General features: G+C 45.1%; 1 protein-coding gene across 9 annotated transcripts in view; it reads right to left on the bottom strand.

The window, feature by feature from the left end:
- Positions 1 to 108: 108 nt before the first annotated feature.
- phf21ab (PHD finger protein 21Ab) overlaps positions 109 to 19,318 on the bottom strand; it is a 30,079-nt gene continuing 10,869 nt past the window's right edge. For 6 of the 9 annotated variants that reach the window (XM_042109791.1, XM_042109788.1, XM_042109790.1 and 3 more), the window contains 13 exons: positions 18,546 to 18,710; positions 17,838 to 18,089; positions 17,426 to 17,521; positions 12,725 to 13,021; positions 11,029 to 11,133; positions 9,618 to 9,669; positions 9,386 to 9,465; positions 9,134 to 9,194; positions 8,049 to 8,215; positions 7,212 to 7,367; positions 6,820 to 6,895; positions 6,559 to 6,662; positions 109 to 6,211 (listed from right to left, as the gene is read on the bottom strand). In XM_042109791.1, coding sequence (XP_041965725.1) covers positions 5,186 to 6,211; positions 6,559 to 6,662; positions 6,820 to 6,895; positions 7,212 to 7,367; positions 8,049 to 8,215; positions 9,134 to 9,194; positions 9,386 to 9,465; positions 9,618 to 9,669; positions 11,029 to 11,133; positions 12,725 to 13,021; positions 17,426 to 17,521; positions 17,838 to 18,089; positions 18,546 to 18,710 — 2,637 coding nt within the window. In that variant the 3' untranslated portion in view covers positions 109 to 5,185. Of the gene's footprint in view, positions 6,212 to 6,558; positions 6,663 to 6,819; positions 6,896 to 7,211; positions 7,368 to 8,048; positions 8,216 to 8,320; positions 8,344 to 9,133; positions 9,195 to 9,385; positions 9,466 to 9,617; positions 9,670 to 11,028; positions 11,134 to 12,724; positions 13,022 to 17,425; positions 17,522 to 17,837; positions 18,090 to 18,545; positions 18,711 to 19,318 lie in introns of all 9 variants that reach the window. The other 3 variants (XM_042109796.1, XM_042109795.1, XM_042109787.1) reach the window with 3 other exon arrangements.

The raw sequence follows: 19,318 nt of genomic DNA, 5'->3' as shown, positions 1-19,318 counted from the left end.
CTATATGTGTTCTAAGAGAATAGTGTTCCATATGTTTATGGAAGTGTTCTAAATGAGTTCTAAGAGAAACGCAGCAGGGCCAAAAAATTACAACAAAAACAAACAGGCTTCATTTTAACAATTTATTAACAAAATGATAAAATAAATAAATACAAATTGATCAAATGCTCCTAATATCAACTTCTTCCCACGTTCCCTACAGTATCTTCTAAATACTGCATACAAATAACTTATCACAGAGAAGGCTCAAAACAGGAGAGGTAAGAAACCCAGCGGTTCACTCACAATGTCAGGCCAACGCAAAACAAAAACAAGAAGATCTGTAACAGAAACAAGTCAAAAAATAATCACACTTCTTATCTCTTTAAAATCATCATGAAAAAATACAAACAATTTTACAAATATTCAGATTGTGTAATAAACAATGTACACGTAGTTCAGCACACCAGGTGAGCCATGTTTTGTAATTCATATCGCTACTATGCATCCCCATCTGTGTGGAAACAAAGTGGAAGTTTTCAGAATTTTTTTTTCTTTTTTTGCACACTTTACATGAAAAGTCAATTGTGTGTACTGCAGACGAGGTAACACACGCTCTCAGGTGGACAACAGTGGGGACGTCAACAGTATTACAACAATATCAGATGAAATGCATCAAGAATACCAGAAGGCCACAAGAATGACATACATGGAAGTAAAAACAGAGGATGTGGAATGTAGTTCGATATGCCATTTTAAAAAAGAAATAAAGACATGTAATGCACTGGCTAGGGGACGGGCTGCCCATACCAGCACGCCGGAGAGGAAATACCCAGGAAACTACAACAGCTCCAGGGATGCACCCCACCCCCACCCCCAGCACTCCTGCCTGCCCCAACTGAGGTGAACCCTTCACTTTTCACCAGACAAGGGCTGGAAAAGACAAGCATACAATTGACAGTGCCTCAGGAAGTCAACTGATATGTATTTAAAATTAAAAATTTTTTTAAAAGGGCAAAAAATAGCAAAAAAATAAAATTAAAATAAAAAGAAATGCACATTAGCGATCTCTTTGGGTATACTGGAGTCATGACAAATTCAAATGTTAAATGGAATGCGTGGCTGTTTTTCTTTTTAAAATTTTAAAAACACAACAAATGCACTCAACAACACCGTACTCAAGAACCCCCACCCAACTGGCCCCCAGCACATTTACATCAGCATTCAGCTCGAAGCATCAGCCAAGGTAGCCTCCCCTCAGAGTCAGGGACCGGCTACCTCCACCCATAGTCTCTGGCTTTCAGGCTAGTCCAGCGCAGCTCTGCAGGAGCGTCAGGGACTGGGGTCACACTTCCCACCCTTGTGGTTAAACAGATGCAATGTCTGAAGTTTCATTTGTTCATTTTAAAATTCATAATGCTCTGGGGGAGTTGCAAGTCTGTTGTCAACATTTAAGAATTGGCATTACACTGCCAGAATGTGTACAGAAAAAAATAAAATGACAATTTTGCATAAAGCTTTACAAACACAAAGTAAAATGCATATCCAAAACAAAGAAACCTGAAAACAATTCTATAAAACACTTGCATAAAAAGGCATGCTCTCAGAGTTCCTGATTGGACAGATGATGTCCCAGGTAGAACAGGTTTATCCAATCAATAAGCAGTCTCATTTGATCCTTCCAAGCCTGAACTTAGTTCACCTGATTCCAAATCAAAGTCACTCCAAAAGAATGTGCAAGTAAAGAGCGTGGAGATGAAGGCTGATGCAGGAGCACTGATATGTTCCGAACCACAGAGACTCCACAGACTGCGGGTGTGGAGGGTTGGGGTCTCAGCTCTAGGGTCCTGAGGATGAGATGGAATCAAACTCCCTGATTTAAGTCTACATCACGGATGGGCAACGCTTCCAAGGGAGACAAATTAAAATACCTGGGGTATAAAAAGTGCGTAAAATGAAGGTAAATATCTACATGAAATAGTGGTTTCCACTTTCAAAAATGTTCACACTTGAGTTTTGATCTTGCAAATTGGAGAGATGGTGGCTTAAGTTAAGCACCTCTGTCACATTCACCTTCACACTAGCCACAGGTTAAGACTCTTAAGCCATCTCAGTTGTGTAAAGTTTGGACAATATCTCACCATGGATAAAAACAACTTAAGGCAGTTTCAATGAACTCAAACCAAACCCCTAACAATACAACTACACCTCCACTGTAGAACTCCTAATGAAAGCGTCCATTGCTTGTCCACACACTGATGTGTGAACCTGCTGTTGTGCTTTAAGGTCTCCACTCCACTGACTGACGGTTTCAGGGGATGCCGGGTGTCAGAGCTGTTAAGAGAAGCAGTGATGACGGTCACAGTGCAGCTGGAAAAAACAAGGGAGCGAGGAAAGGCACTCTGGGTACCTAAACATTGAATAAGTTCTTCCAAGTGAGAACATGAGGGTTCCTCCTGGTTAGAACGTGAGGGTTCAGAAGGGCAGAGTGGGCCAACAGAACACTTGATTGGACATGAGAGAGCCTTGTATCAGGCCAACGTGTGTTTGAGATGAAGATATGTAATTTCACAGTAATGAACTTGCAGGTGTGCAGCCACTCAGTCACCTGCCATCACACACTCGACACTAACGACCACTAACAGCACAACTCTCCAGTCAAAGGGTCTGACCAGATAACTAAACCAATGGTCCTACCACACAGACTTGACAAATATCTAAATTTTAATTGGTTTCATCTCTTAGTAATGCTTTTAATTGTGCAATTAAGAACCTGTTTCAAATAGTATTTTGAGACCACTGTTGGCCATCATTGGGTCCCTACTTTTCTCTTGATCAAATATTTTCTTTTTAGATATGTTAATTGGTCATGAATTAATGTAAACATGATACACATCATCAGCTGTGCAGTGACAAAAATAAATCCACAAGTTGTCAAATCAGGATGCTGACAAAAATTACCTACTTCTGGCACAACTACTAGATAGGGATGTTGTTGAGTTTAAGTGCTTGGGGAGAATCATCAGCCATCTTGAGAGATGTCCAAATTTTGTAATAAAAGGATCAGCCAATCCCAGACCAAGGGCCTCAAAGTCTGATATTTATCAATCTATTTCTAGCAATTCATGACTAATGTTGACATGACATCATTCTGTGGGGAAATCTTCTTCAGAGATCAGTTGTGGGGGCAGGAGAGGGGAGGGTTCATAAACTCATACTACAGAGCAGAGCAGGTCTGTTCTCTGCACACTTAACTAGGTCAAACGTCAGGACTAGCATCAGGGGCAGACTGATGTCAGGACTAGCGTCAGGAGCAGACCGATGTCAGGACTAGTGTCAGGAGCAGAATAACATGAGACATAACGTCAGGACTAGCATCAGGATGTCAGGTCAGGTGCACTCTCCACACACTGCAGTAGTCAGGACTAAAGTACGGAGGATTTTCTGCATAGGGGACTAAATCAGGGCCAACATCAGGACTATTTCCTGTATGGTGGACTAATGTCAGCATCACCATTGGGAATATGTTCTGCATTGTGAATTAATGTCAGCACAAACATCCGTCATTTTTTCTGCACATGGGACTAGAGTCAGGAGTATTTTCTGCACATGGGACTAATGTGGGGACAAGGCCCCTCACCTCTTTAAGGGCATGGAGGATATCTTGGCAAGCTCAGAACAAGTTACAAAAATGACAAACAGGTCCACTCAGACACATACACACTTGAAGCAAAAGCCATAACAAAGAAAATGTTCAAGTGTGTCTGAGATCTCCCTCTCAACAACTATTTTTTTTTTCGGACAAGCTTGTGCTTTAGTTTCAAAGATTGTTGCAATATTTGCCCCCCTTCTTGTACCATCAAAATTTCCATCAAATAAGACAGAAATTTGGAAAGCACATTTGTTGTTAGCAATGACAGTGCAACATTCACACGCATTTAAATGGGGATTCCTATTGACTGACCTGGTCCTTAGAAAAGAACATGTCCCTTTTACACTCGGATACAAAAATATTTGGCAGTTCAGAAACCAGCAGAAGCCTTCTTCTGAGGCCTGATCTCGAGGCCTCCAGTAGACCAGCCTGCAGAAACTATACCAGTCAACACCTTTCAAAATAAATGACTTATCTAACAGAAAAAAAAGCACTTGTATTTCTGAAGACTAGGAAGACCTGCATATTTTTCCACCTCTATGTAAAAAAGAAATACTCCCCAGAAATGGACAAGGTGTCATATTTTGACAGATTGACACTGCAAAGCTTGCAACTGTTCACATTTAGCGCTCAGGACTGACACACCAATTCACACACAACACATTTTCACTACACAGGACCAACACCATATTGTTTGTTTTCCTTTTTTCCTTTCTTTTTTTTAAAAAAAAAACCTAAGTTACCACATGTTCTCTGAGGTCTCCCATGTGTTGCCCCATTTTGCTGTTCTTTGCTCCTCATTAACGGGAAAACTCTGCCTTCCCTCAACTTCCTCTCCTTGTGTCATGTCTGTTGACTGCTCACCCGAGGTGTTGAGAGTGACTTTCCCGACCCCAGTGTTCCCTGCTGCCTGGACACTAGGCTAAATACTGATGCTTTCCTGCCTGTGGACAGAGATCTTTTGGTTTAGGAAACACAGAGCCATGGGGGCAGCAGGCAGGCTTTGGATGGTCTGGGAACTACCACCGCAAGGGTAGAAGACTAGCCTTAGCCAGTCCCTAAAGCCTTCAGGGGTGGCCAAAAGGATAACTTCACTAACCTGCCAGCCAGTCCCCTAACACCATAGGAGTGGCTGAAAAGTTAACGTTGCCATCCTACTAGCCAGTTCTTAAATCCTTCAGGAAAGACTGTTTGAAGGATTAATTCCACATGTTTATAGGTGAGTCCCTAGTGCTGCAGGCACACGCTGGTAGGATGCTCCAGACTGGTCAACTCAGCACCTCCCTCTCGGGAGAGGTTGGCATGACAGACTGGCATGGCCCTTGCCCAATCAAGCATTGGGTACTGTGGTCTACATCCTCCAGGCCTCCAACCACTCTTAAATGTGCTGCTGACACAGCTTTACAATACAGTCCAACCAGAAAGAACAAAAAAAAAGTGTCCATATATTCATTATATATATATTTATATTTATATATAGAGAGAGATTGGCAACATAGCACACCAGTCCTGGGTGCAGTGGAGTTCTTTGTGATGTGGGTGAGTAGGTGCATGTTATTTAGGGGACTCTGTTTGGTTGTGAGGAGCAGGCTGGACAGGCCCCTGGGAGCCTTCTGACGTTTTGCCATTACTGGAGCCATTCTGCTCCTGGTCTGCTTCCTTTGCAGCTTCCCCCTGCGCCCCCGTATCTGCTGTGCCGTTGCTGGGCAACAGGGTTGTGTTCGCCTCAGGCGGGGCAGCACACGGGTGGCTGTGCCCCGTGCTCTCACTGTGAGAGTCTGTGTCTCCGTTGGCTGAGACCTCCATGGGCTCTGCTGGTCTGCTGGTGTCTGGGGCCTCGGCACCGTCCTCGGGCCCACATCCAGACCCAGCCACCACCTCCGACCCGGCTGCTACATCAGGACTTAGCTCAACTTTTGAACCAACTTCTTCCTCAGCACCGGTTGTTATCTCAGGCGCAGGTTCCACCACAGAACTGGACCCCGCATCAGAACTAGGTTCCACCACAGCACTGGACCCCACATCAGAACTAGGTTCCACCACAGCACTGGACCCCACATCAGAACTAGGTTCCACCACAGCACTGGACCCCACATCAGAACTAGGTACTACCTCTGCACTGGGCCCCACATTAGAACCAGATTGCACTTTAGAATCAGGTTCAACCTCAAAATTGGGCTCCTCCCTGGTTGCAGGTTCAAGTGGGGCACCTTTTGATACCTCAGCAATGACCTCTGAAGTGGCTTTTGAGGTGATCTCCATCTTGACCTCTGAGGTGACCTCCATCTTAACCTCAGAGGCGACCTCCATCTTAACCTCAGAGGTGACCTCCATCTTGACCACGGGGCCCACCTTGGAGGATTCCTCTGTGACTAGTTGTGAGGTCTTTAAGGGTGATTCCTCTGTGACAAGTTGGGGAGCCTTTAAGGATTCCTCTGTGACTGGTGGGCAGGTTTCAGGCTCCAGAGTCTGGTTGCGCTCGAAGCTCTGGATGAGGGCGATGAGGTGCTTCACCTTCTCAAGCGAGGAGTGCATCTCCTTCTGCCGAGCCAGGATGGTGTTCTTGGTCTCCATGCATTTCTGTCAGAAACAAGATAGCAATGGTTAGCCGAAGGAACCGCTTCTTGTCAGCATCTTATAAAGCAATGCGTAAACATCCAAAGCAAAAGATCAAGAGCACCTACTCTTCTGTAGATGAGAAATATTAATGGCAGTAATGCTTTTAACCAATGATCAAACCTTTTCTCATTACTGCGCCTACCTCACATTCTGAAACAATTCAGAGAACCAGAATGCATCAGTCTGATACGTACAGCTACACCTACGTTAGCCTGATACTTCATATCATAACTGTGATAGAGTTGGTGTGAGTACTGATCGTGATGGGAATTGATAAGACTAACCATGATGGAGTTGGTGAGACTAACCGTAATGGAGTTGGTGAGCTGCTTGACTCTCTGCTCCAGTTGTTCTCTCTCCAGCTTCAGCTCAGTGCTCCACTTTAACAGCTTCTGTTTCTCCTCCTCTTTAGCTGAAGACACACACACACACACACACACACACCCTTCTGTGATACACAAACATCACTTTCACACAACACATGCCTCCACAGAGGACCTATTTGAAAGGGTCTGAACAAGCAACACAGCATATACTTTGGCCAGCTCAAGAGTTGAAGCATTTAGTACCTTCTTTGTATGCAATATAGGAATGGACAATAGCCAGAGTCCCTGGCCAAGGAATGGCATCTTCTTTTTTGAGAATCTGCAGAGGGAATGACCAGTTAGGTTATGAGCTGAGTGACACGATACCCAGGCACAGTTCTTAGAGAGAACAGGACAACTAGCACTCTCAGACTGACACGTAATGGTGGAGATGGACAACCAAAGCAACTGAATGGCAGCATTGAGTGGGTAAAAAGGCATGACACAGAGTGCTGAACAGTGTGGACAGAAGCTTACAAAGCCCCGAACAGCCATATCTCTGCCTGCACCCATCTGGAGAGGAACCCGGGGAGAGAGTGGTCCCGTGTGGGGGACACGAGGGGCATGGGGGGCAGGCAGGCCCTTTCCCTGTTTACCTGGTCTTGGCATTTGGGGCAGATCCACATGCCCTTGGGAATGTTTTTGAGGGGCGGGTCCAAGCAGGGCAGATGGTAGACGCGGGAGCAGGTGTCGCACATGAGCAACTGGCCGCTGCGTCTGCACACGGCACAGAAGTCCTCATGGATGTCTCCCTGTCAGGAAGAATGCACGCGTCAGTGTCCCGCCCCCTTACGGGCCGGGCCAATCACGCTTGGCAGGGTGGACAAAGAGGGAGGGATTTGCTTAGGGGTCACTTAAATTAAGGCCTTTAAACTGAAAAGTCATTTAGAAAGGGCAGCTTATATTTTACTCGTCATGTCTGGATGTCTCAAGAGTTAAGGCTGGATTAACTGATGTAAACTGCTAGAGATTAAATAAGGCACCCTTAGGGGTTGGGGGGAGGGCGTTATGACTGTTCACTTTGTAAGGTTGCAGGCTCCATGAACACAAACACACAGCTTAATCAACAAACAAAACCAACAAGAGAGGATGATCTTAAGTTAATGAGTGAGTGGATCCATGGGGATGAGAGGTGAGTGGCAGGTTTATCAGAGAGAGCTTGTGTGTGTGTTTGTGTAGCTATGTTTTGAGACTACGTCAGAAAAGTGTGAACTTGTACTCTCACATGAGTTTTGTGTGGCAGAGTGTGTGTGTTTGGGAGAACACCAGAGTGTGTGTGTGTGTGTGTGTGTGTGTGGGCTAAGCATGGGGTGGGTGGGGGGGGGATTGGGGGATGGTGAGTGAGGTGTGGACGCTGGGCGTGTGTGAGGGGGGTGGGGGTGGGGGGGCTGCTGGGGGGGGGTTGGCCTGGTGTCTCTCCAGCTGCTACTTACATCCCCTGAACTGGGAGAGGGCAGAGGGAGGGTGTGAGGGTGTGCGGGGTGAGGGAGCCCCCCCGCGTCGAGCCGCTCGGGGGCTAGGGAGGCGGGGTGGCAGCCGGAGGGAGAGCGCGGGGGGTGCGCGCTCACGTCCGGGGCGCTGCTGTATTTGGGAGGGCGACCTGGTGAAATGAGACAGACGAGAACAAAAACAAAAACAAAAGAAGGGGGGAAAATGGAGAAAACAAAATAAAACACAGAGACACAGAACCCTCCATCACACATACCTTACACAGGGGGTCCTCATTGGCTAGTGTTAAAGGAAGGGAGGCGAAGAACGACGAAGGAAGAAAAGAGGAGTTAGTGCACTTACAGACCAGCGTAGTATGCAGCAGAATTAGATAGTGCACTCACACACCAGCGTAGTATGCAGCAGAATTAGTTAGTGCACATAGATTAGAGACTACTAAAATATGCATTAAGATTAGATAGTAAGTCAGTGTGATATGCAGTAGGATTAGATTAGACACTTGCAGACCAGTGTAGTATGTAATAGGTTTAGATAGTGTACTTGGAGACCAGTGTAGAATGAAACAGGTTTAGATAGTGTACTTGGAGACCAGTGTAGTATGTAATAGGTTTAGATAGTGTACTTGGAGACCAGTGTAGTATGTAATAGGTTTAGATAGTGTACTTGGAGACCAGTGTAGAATGAAACAGGTTTAGATAGTGTACTTGGAGACCAGTGTAGTATGTAATAGGTTTAGATAGTGTACTTGGAGACCAGTGTAGTATGTAATAGGTTTAGATAGTGTACTTGGAGACCAGTGTAGAATGAAACAGGTTTAGATAGTGTACTTGGAGACCAGTGTAGTATGTAATAGGTTTAGATAGTGTACTTGGAGACCAGGTCAGTTCAGCTGGTGTCTGCCTTTTCAGGAGACTAAGCAGAGCGGAGAACGTTTGGGATTTTTGGGTTAGTTATCAGACAGGCCGGCGAGAGAGGGAGAGTTAGAAAGAAAGAAAGAAAGAAAGAAAGAAAGAAAGAAAGAGAGAAACGGACAACACTGGGCATGTTCAGCCAGCCCTGTTCCACCCACCTCGCTTCCTGGTGCCCTGGTGAAGGGGCGTGTTCAGGTAGGTCACCGCACTCTTCTTCCTCTGCAGGAGACCAACACACAATCATTACACACAACAGACTCACTCACTAGGAGGCTACAACAACAGGTAGTCATTACTGATAAAAGACTTACTCCACTAGTGGTGTGTGTGTGTGTGTGTGTGTGTGCCTCTGGCTCAAACACCGCACCACTGTACACAGGGTTGCTAAATGTGTGTGTGTGTGTGTGTACCTCTGGCTCAAACACCGCTCCGCTGTACACAGGGTTGGCCGTTGTTCTCCTCTTGCGCTCCTGTCTCCTGCTCTGTATCTCTGTGGCAGAAAATCACAACCTCAGATTTCTGTCCCAGTTCAAGTGTGAATGTATGTATGTATGTATGTATGTATGTATGTATGTATGTGTGTGTGTGTGTGTGTGTGTGTGTGTGTGTGTGTGTGTGTGTGTGTGTGACATCTGTGAGTACCTTCCAGATGGTCGTGCGTCACTAGGCCCAGAGATACCATGAAGGCAAGTTTCTGTGGAGAGAGCAGATAGGCTCAGTGTATGTTTCCCTCTGCATTGGACACACACAGATGGACACACACACACCTCTGTACTCGGCGATAACTGTGTTGTAAGGCCCATATAGTCGCTCACGCTCTCATTCTCTCACACTCACACACAGTCTCATAACACTACCCTCTGTGAAGATCACATTATGGCAAGATATACTTCCCTTCCCATTTTTTGCATGAACTTTTCACCAGACATTAGTATTAACTAAGGTAATCCACACATATAAAAAAATCCAAACATTAATGTCCATAAGTAGAGTTAGGAGTAAAAAAGTGTAATGGCACAGGGAAAAAGTATTGAACACGCTAAGAAAAAGCAGTACACAAAGGCAAGGAATGGCAAGGAACGAGCAGTAGTTAGAGAGTAATTATCCCTCCTATCTGTGCAAATTAATATAAGCTGCGTTAGTACATATTGATGGGCTATAAAAAGTTTTTTTGTTACCAAGGTTACGTTATGCATGTATGCATGTATGTATGTACCCTTCATGTAATATGTTATGTGTGTTTTTTATCTGGACTTTGAGTCTGTAAATAAAGTTATATATAAACGGACTGTCGAGCCAGGACAACTTTTGTAAAAGTAAAAGTTGCTATTGCCATTTTTTGCTCAGTGGAATATTGGGCTAACATGCAAATAAGGCATTTTCCAGAAGGTATACGGATTTAAAACTCCTCTACTCCTATCTAATGTGGTATTTTAGAAGTTAATTCAGCAATATATTTAACAAGCAACATGAAGATGTGGATCAGGGGCTGTATTTACATACAGTAGTATCTTAAGGCTAAAAGTAGGTCCTAACTGGAAAATCTTAAAGCTAAAAAGTAGCTCCTAACTGGCAAAGTTAGGAGAAACTCCTAAAAATAATGGGCGTGTCACTCGTAACTTTAGGACTCCTAATTTTTAGACCTCTTCACAAACAATCATAAGCAGCTATTGTGTAGCATTTCACGTCACAATGTTTTCAAATGCACATGCAGAATCAGGAGATCTCAATTGCGAGGGAATAATTGTACATTGTAACCCAATTAAGGCAATAACGGCAACAACAACCAAAACCCTTCATTGTCAAAATGAGTTTCTAGTGATGGTAACTGGGAAACCCAGGAAAAAAAGCTCTGAGGACGCCCCGTGGAGAAGTGATGAAGCACTGGAGGTGACTAATGGCCCTGGGACACGATTAGTCTGGGTATGCCTTTATTCGCCCTGCGTTGGCTCGACAGTGGAAACTCTGCTAATGTACGACGCACCGGAGGTGACTATTGGGACACGATTAGTCTGGGTATGCCTTTTTATTCGCAATGCGTTGGCTGTCGCACCTGAGGGTTCTCCTCGCGTTTGGGTTTGGCCACAGGCAGAGGTGGGGGTGTGGAAGAGGGCGGAGTCACTGGAACCTGCTCAGCCCCCCCATGGAGTTTAACAGTCTGTTGGGGAGGTGCACCACGTTAGAAAGCAGAACAAATCACCACAAGTCAAAAATACTCAGCAAAAACAGCAAAAATACTCCTCTTTCCTTTGCATTGATGGGGAGGCTAATGTTTGAGTTCTAATGCTGCTTTAGACAACTGTCTGATATTTTATCCAAAATGATTTATAAATGGACCAAATCAAGCTACGGTACAAAATAAGTAACAATTAATACAACTGTTTAACTGCAACCTTATACGATACCCAGAAACTGATAGTGCAGATAAGTGCAGATGTTAACTCATTGAGTGCCAAAACTTCCCATGCGTTGAGTGCCAAAAACGTAATATTACGTTTTTAGCTCTTTTTTTTTAATTACGAAACTAGACACTCTAACACACCTTATATGTCATTTTGGGAACTCTGTGATGAATGGAAATTAAATATATGACGATCGAAAACTCATGAAAACGCACAATCTGGACATTTTATCTGGACATTTAATCTTAAAACTCTTTGATCTTTTTTAATCTTTGATGGTTGCCGCTTTGGGTTGAATCAGTGACACATGCACATTGGGTCAAAACCAAGCCATTTTCGTGGGTTTATCACTAGGTGGCAGTCTCGCCAGGTCTCGCTAGGTTACTTCCCGGAAACTTTACAGGCAACACTTCATATTTCATCAAAGACGCTACATCTCCATTTCTAGAAATAAAACAGGGATTTTGATAAACTATCCACTGTTTAGCTTGGGATTTCTTACGAACAGAGGCATGTAGAAATAAACGGTTTGTACCCACTGAGAGCTTAAAGTCTCACCTTTCAAACAAGCCATAGTATGTGTCCATAGCTATAACATAGAATACGCTGTGGCTCTACAAAAATCGTCAACAATGATTGCTGGCACTCTGGGCCAAAGCTTCCAAAAACAGCACGGCATTCAATGAGTTAAGTGACAGCCAGGCAGTAATCATGCTAGTAGTGGGTGAAGAAGAAGTGCATGGTAAGTGCAGGTTAGGCAGAGGAAGTGCATGGTAAATGCAGGTTAGGCATGTGAGGTTATGTTAGAAGTTTTAGGAGAGGAAGTGGTTTTAAAAGTGTTTTGGTCTTCAAGAGGTTTTTGAAGATGGGGAGGGATGCCCTGGTTCCGTTCCCTAGTAACTCAGAGATCGAGATATCCCAACCTCCTACTAGAAACATATAATACATCGCTTCAATACAACAACTTCCTACTTGTAAACTTGGGACAAATCCATCTACCATGGAAATCTTAAGTGAAGGAACACCTACATTTTGGTAAATTTCCCGTTTACCCCAGAGTTAGATAAGAGGATACACACACCTTTCTATTCTCTGTGTGTGCAGTAACCCAATCTGACACGGTTAGCCTAGCTTAGCATAATTTATTGGAAGTGGGTTACTCCAGTTAGCAATAGCTCCCTTTTACCTCTTTTTACCCATGCATCTGGGGGGAGTTAGTGAACAACTCTTTTTTTTCCATTGGCCTTTTTGCCTTTATTCGGATAGGACAGTGTTACAGGAAGCGAGTGGGAGAGAGAGATGGGGTGGGATCGGGAAAATGATTTGAATCTGGATACCTGCTCTTACCTTTGTGTCTGTGGGTAGGCTACTGATCTGAAGAGTGGGTGCAGGCGCACTGATGACAATGCCAGTCACCTGTCCAGTGGGCGTGGTCTTGGTGAGGGTGGCGCAGGGCTGACCGTTGACTATGCGCACCTGGTGGATGGGCGTGGTCTGTGACAGGGAGGAGGGGCTCAGCTTGGTGGCCAGCATGATTGGCCGCTGTAGCAGCTGAGGGGGTGCGGCCACCATGGGTGGGGGTGGGGCCGAAGCAGGTGCGGGGGCGATGGGCACATTGTTGGGTGCAGGAGGTTTCGGCCTCACCTGGGACACAGACGAGAGCAGGTCAGCTAGAGGTCAGAGGTCAAAGCTCACAGGCAAAATCACTCCAGCTGCCATGCTGCTGGAGAAAGAGTCTGCCACACACACTCACAGATAATACCACTAAAGGAACAGCACAGGACAGGCCAGCACACAGCTGAGCTCCTGCACCAGACCATGGGGACTATACAATCCTGGAGATGCTAGGCGGATGCTAGGCTAGAAAGAGATGCTAGGCGGATGCCAGGTATTATCATTACATTTTTGGTTAACTTTTTTGTGCTTTCTGAAAAACCTGAAAAAAATTATGATTATTTTAGAAAGGTGACGATATTGAACATGGACTCTTCCCACTTATCGACCCTCCCATCGAGGTAATCATATGAACGTGGACTCTTCCCACTTATCGACCCTGATAATGAGGTAATCAAACGTGGACTCTTCCCACTTATCGACCCTCCCATCAAGGTAATCATATGAACATGCAGTATTCCCACTTATCGACCCTGATAATGAGGTAATCATATGAACATGGTCTCTTCCCACTTATCGACCCTGATAATGAGGTAATCATATGAACATGGTCTCTTCCCACTTATCAATCCTATGACCATGGAGTATTCCCACTTATTGACCCTGATAATGAGGTAATGTTTGACAGTTCTTGAGAGATGAATGAACTCTTATTTAAATACAACGTGAGAACAACGTGAGAACAAAAATCTTTTGCATGGTAGTTCATGACAATTCCAGCATATAAAGATCTTTTCTTGGTCTATCTACTAATTTATTGTCACTAATAAATCCCTACGAACTTGTTGGAAACCAAAAATTAATAGACATGGGAGGGAACTTTTCACCTTGAGAGCTTGGATCAATGATCGCACAATTCCGACTGAAAATGCTTCCGCATAGGATGCTCTCGTGTTTCCTCGCGTATCGGCCCTTTCTCTTCTCTCCTCACTCTCACCTCTTCTGGTTACCAGAGAAATGAGACATCCTTGATGACGTCGAGCTTTGAACAATTTCCGGGGCACTAGCTGGAGGACCGAGGAGAGAGGAGAGAGGCCGCATGGTAGGGATAGGATGCACCTTAGGTATACACTACAGGCCTGGAGATGCTAGGCGGATGCTAGGCTAGAAGGGGATGCTAGGCGGATGCTAGGCTAGCTACTTTGAGAAGGGCGTTCCATCATAAGTGCTTAACTCCGATTACATTTTCACAAACAAACCAATTGGGTGCCTCGCGACAGATTGCCACAAATTATATTGTCCTAGCAGATAGGTTGATGCTCCCAGCTTGGAAATGGCCAGCTCATGGGCACATCAGCCAATCCACATTGACAACATACTTTAGCGTCCACATGACGGCACGCATAGGGTGGCATTTTTCCAAGATGGTGTCGGCCAACCTGGATACTAACTCCTGACCCCTGGACCAGAAAGCACTGAGCAGCTGCCTCAGAGATGCCATCCTGCTGACCAGAGGACAGAAGTTGCAGTAATGTCTGATGGACCTTCCCTGGCAAGTTAAGGCACTTTTCAGTCATATACACTGTAGTGTATATGTGAGGAAACAACTCAAGTCTGCAGAGGAAATTCATCTTCACTGTTTGGGAAAAGCACACTATTTGCCTCCTGTTGTACTGCAGAGGAAATTCATCTTTGCCATCATTCAGGAGAAGCTCATAGAAGACTTCACGGTTGAGTGTGTAAATTCATTCAGGACAAGCTCATAAAAGACTTCATGGTTGAGTGTGTAAATTCATTCAGGACAAGCTCATGTCACCATATAACAGTAGAACCTTAAAGATGACAGAATAGCTTTGTTGAAGAAGGAGAGTTGGGTGCCTGGCCACTAGGGGTGTGAATCTCTCATGTAAAAGACGATACGATTCGCATCTAGATACATGGACACGATTCGATACAAGAAAAGATACATGTTCATAAAAAACGATTCAGTACAATTCGATGCGATTCGATGCAGTTCAAGAATGGAAAGGATTCTGAAAGATTTTTTATCATTTTCTTAAGGTGCACATTAATTTTATATTATCAATTATCATGGTCATGGTTGTCAATTAGGCAAAAAAAAAAAATGTTATTATTTACACTGTATTATATTATTATCTACACTGAGGTTTGTATCATATACTGTATTGAAATGAAAAAAGAATAGTCTACATTTCAGTCAAACACAGCAGCCAAATACAACATAAAATACTTTATAGACTTTATAGATTTTATAGAGTTATATCTGATTGTTTTCAAGGAGCTGTAGCCTTGTTAAGGTGAGACAATACCGAAATAAAACCGTGCTTAAGACACTCTTGGCCTTTTCTCATATAGCCTACAAGAATAAAATAGGCCTACATATCAATGAACTCTCTGGGCTTATTTTGTTCCAACGGTAGACCTAATATGCAGAAACCTATAATGCCACAAGTCTGGGTGAATATGAACAAAATAATTGGCTAATAATTTGTGCATCGTTTTAGCAGCAAGGGCCAAATTATTAACATTAAGGAAATCCCTTCATAAAACGTAAGGCTACTCTAGAGAGACAACGACCGAGTGCGAGTTGTCACGTGCTTAAATTGCAGTAGATGTATGGGTAATGAGGTCCTTTGACAACTTTGGACAATGAATGTAGCCAAAAACGAACTGCATTACCCACAAATCCGTGCCACGTGTAGTTTCAAAACCGGAAGTGGGATGAACGCGCTGTTTGGAACGTAAATGAGTCTGAGCGAGCAGAAAAGGTTGTGAACCAATTTGTAACAAGTAAATCGATATAACTTAGTTCAGTTTTATTCCGATACGGGGCTTCACGTATCGATGTAGCCGTATCTTACAGGTTAAAAACGGATACCGATACGTATCGGTTAATCTTTACACCCCTACTGGCCACAAAGCTACCATGAACCGGAAACACGATTATTTCCTCCTTCATATACAAATCTAGGACTTGTAAGACTAACAAACAGGTGAGTCTGAAAGACAGACTGACCCAAATCCTCCCTCTGGTCCCCGCCCCTTTCCACACGTTATGTTCCACTTGCTGGAGACAAGTCTTTGGCTGCAAGGCAGCCAATCAACGTAAAGCTTACTTAATTATTCAAGTTCAGATAACTGCTAAAATAGGCAATTTTATTCCCTAGCCAAATCATAAGGTTGCAAATGGGCTTGTAAAATAGCATCTTAACATTTTTCAACAGACCAGTTCATACCTACTATGTGAGAAGAAGGAAAAATATTCTGTTCATCAATTCTGTCATCTTTAAACATGTTCATCTGCAGCGACCAACACTGAAGACTCAAGTTCCCCCGAGGAACAGCCTTTCTTGCAGTGTCTGTCTGTCTCTGTGTGTGTGTGTGTGTTGTTGAGCCTGTATAGGTGGGTAGACCTTGGAAACAGCCAGTCACCCAGATGTATTACACTAATACACACATACACAAATATCACTTAATCTTCACACAGACTACACAGGGGGATCATAGGACTCTCTCTCTCTTACACACACACACACACACACACACACACACACACACACACACGACTGCTAGCAAGCAACCTGCCATGAGGAAACAGCACTACAACATACAAACACACACAGACATACAAAAGCTTGCCAAACAGCAACAACGTGCACACACAGATACAAAAACACAGACACACACGCATACAAAAACGCAAACACACACACACATATAAAGACACAAAAGCTACTAGATACATAGTCAGGAGCATCAACCCACTCTCAGCTAAGGCCTTAATGGACTCCATTACAGTGCTGTATGAAACAACATTCACAACTGATCATTACACACTAAACTCTACTGCCGGGAACAGTAGCATCTGGCAGCTAGTCCAACTCTAGCCTCACTGCCATTTGTTTTAGATCAGTCTAGGATTCATTTGGCTGGGGCTCCCACCAGCAGAGTAAAGTCTTCTAGATGAGGAGCTCAGTGATCTGCACTCTGCAGTGATCATATAACAGACTGAACTCTACTGTAGGGAACAGCAGTATCGAGCTGTTCATTTAAGAGTGAACTACAGAAAAGAACAGCAATATCGAACTGTTAATTTAAGAGTGAACTACAGAAAAGAACAGCAATAGAGCTGTTAATTTAAGAGTGAACTACAGAAAAGAACAGCAATATCGGGCTGTTAATCTAAGAGTGAACTACAGTAAAGAATGCCAGTATCGGGCTGTTGGGAAGAGCAGATGACGGGGATTTCTATCCTGAAGCAGCAGCCTATGGGTTTGTGAGTGCATGAGCACACTCTAGTGGCAGGTACACAAAACAACACACACAAAGACACACATAAACAAGTGCACAAACAAACAGAGATGGGTGGGGCAGGAGGGTCCAGGAGGGGAGGCGGGGCTTAGAAGGACGCACCTGAGGCAGGTAGGTGGGCCGCGGCGTTGCTCTAGCAGGAGGGACAAACTGAGGAACTTTGATTGGCTGGGCCGAAGTGGTGGTGGCGGCCTGCACCTGCGATGAAATCACCTGTTTATTCTCGGCCCCGCCTCCCAGGGACGCCGGCTACCGGCACACAATTCACACATCACTCCAATTTGTTTTGTGTGTGTGTGTGTGTGTGTGTGTGTGAGAATGTTTACCATGCTGGGCATTAACAAGCTAGTGCCACCACACACACCCCAGCCTCACACTGGAGGGAAGAGGAGCTGGAGCTGCTCCACACGCACAAACGTGTCATCCAGATATCATTGCATCAGGACAACCGCGCTGAGGACAGACTGTGCCGCAAAGCATGATGGGAGCAGCTCGGCGGGGAGCGCAGACTTACCACAATGGCATTCTTGGAGATGATGCGGACAGGATCTGAGCCCTGATTGGGCAATTTGCTGGCCACCTGCAGGTTGATGGGTGTGGCCTGGGAGTCGGAGTTGACCACAGGTTTGGGCATGTTGCTTATGGCAGTAACCATGGCGACGGTGGGACACTGGCCGGTGGCAGAAGCAGGCATTGTTGTGGTGGCAGCTTTCAGCACGAGAGGTAGCGTCTTAGTGGTGAGCACCGGGGTGAGTGTCAAAGTCTTCTACAGAGAGAAAAACGGAACAGGAGTGTTAGAACATCTACAGAGCGAGAAAAACAGACAGAGAGAACAGGGGTATTAGAACCTGCTGTACCCCTGTATTCTTTGTGTGTGCGTGTGCGTGTGTGTGTGCCTGCTGTACCCTGGTGTTGTGTGTGTATGTATGTCTGTGTGTACCTACTGTACCCTTGTGTTCTCTGTGTGTGTGTGTGTGTGTGTGTGTGTACCTGCTGTACCCCTGTGTTCTGTGTGTGTGCGTGTATGCATGTATGTATGTATGTCTGTGTGTGAGTGTGTACCTGCTGTACCCCTGTGTTCTGTGTGTGTGTGTGTGTGTACCTGCTGTACCCCGGTGTTATGAGTGTGTGTGAGTGTGTGTGTGTGTGTGTGTGTGTGTGTGTGTACCTGCTGTACCCCGGTGTTATGAGTGTGTGTGTGTGTGTGTGTGTGTGTGTGTACCTGCTGTACCCCGGTGTTATGAGTGGTGGGGGGCTGCTGAGCCTGTGTGGTGGACAGCTGGAGCAGGTGCTTGGTGTCGGCCATCTGTGTGGCCTGCAGCTGCAGCTTCAGCTCGGGCTCCTGCTTCACCAGCAGGTCCTTCCTCAGCTGCTCCACCACCTTTTTCTGAGAGGAAATAAAAACTGCATTAGAGCAGGGAGAGGCACTAGAGTAGCAACAACATGGCCCGTCGTTAACGCCCTCCAACCCCCTACACAGGAAGAGAGGGAGGAGGAAGGATAGAGGGAGGAGGAGGAGAACCTAGGGAGGAGAATGGACAACAGTAGGAGGACGGGGAGAGAGGGACAAGGAGAAGAGACGAGGAGGAGTAGAGGAGAGGGAGGAGGAAGAACTCTTCATTAACATTCAGCTCACAGAGCTCCCCCTCTCAACCTACTGGAGCCACAGAACACCTCAGGTCTACACAGAGTTACAGCCCTTTTATCTTTTACACACACACACACACACACACACACACACACACACACACCTCTGGCCACTCTACATCTGTTCTAAGGCCAGCATCGACTCGTCCAGACCAAGGTGAAACTCACTGTCCGTGTTCTGAGGCTCACTGATAACGAAGCTACTATCCATTATCTCCAAGAGATGATCTTCACTTTTGGTTTCTCAGAAATGCAGTTGGCTTTGTGAATTACCCAGTCAGATTGTGCCCCTCCCTTCAGTGTTCCTCCTCACAAGCACTGTGTTGATTGGCTGGGATTATCTGTGGC

The sequence above is a fragment of the Alosa sapidissima genome, chromosome 11 (assembly GCF_018492685.1).
Source record: "Alosa sapidissima isolate fAloSap1 chromosome 11, fAloSap1.pri, whole genome shotgun sequence".
In the NCBI taxonomy this organism is placed as follows: domain Eukaryota; kingdom Metazoa; phylum Chordata; class Actinopteri; order Clupeiformes; family Clupeidae; genus Alosa; species Alosa sapidissima.
This window is presented reverse-complemented; position numbering and strand designations above follow the sequence as displayed.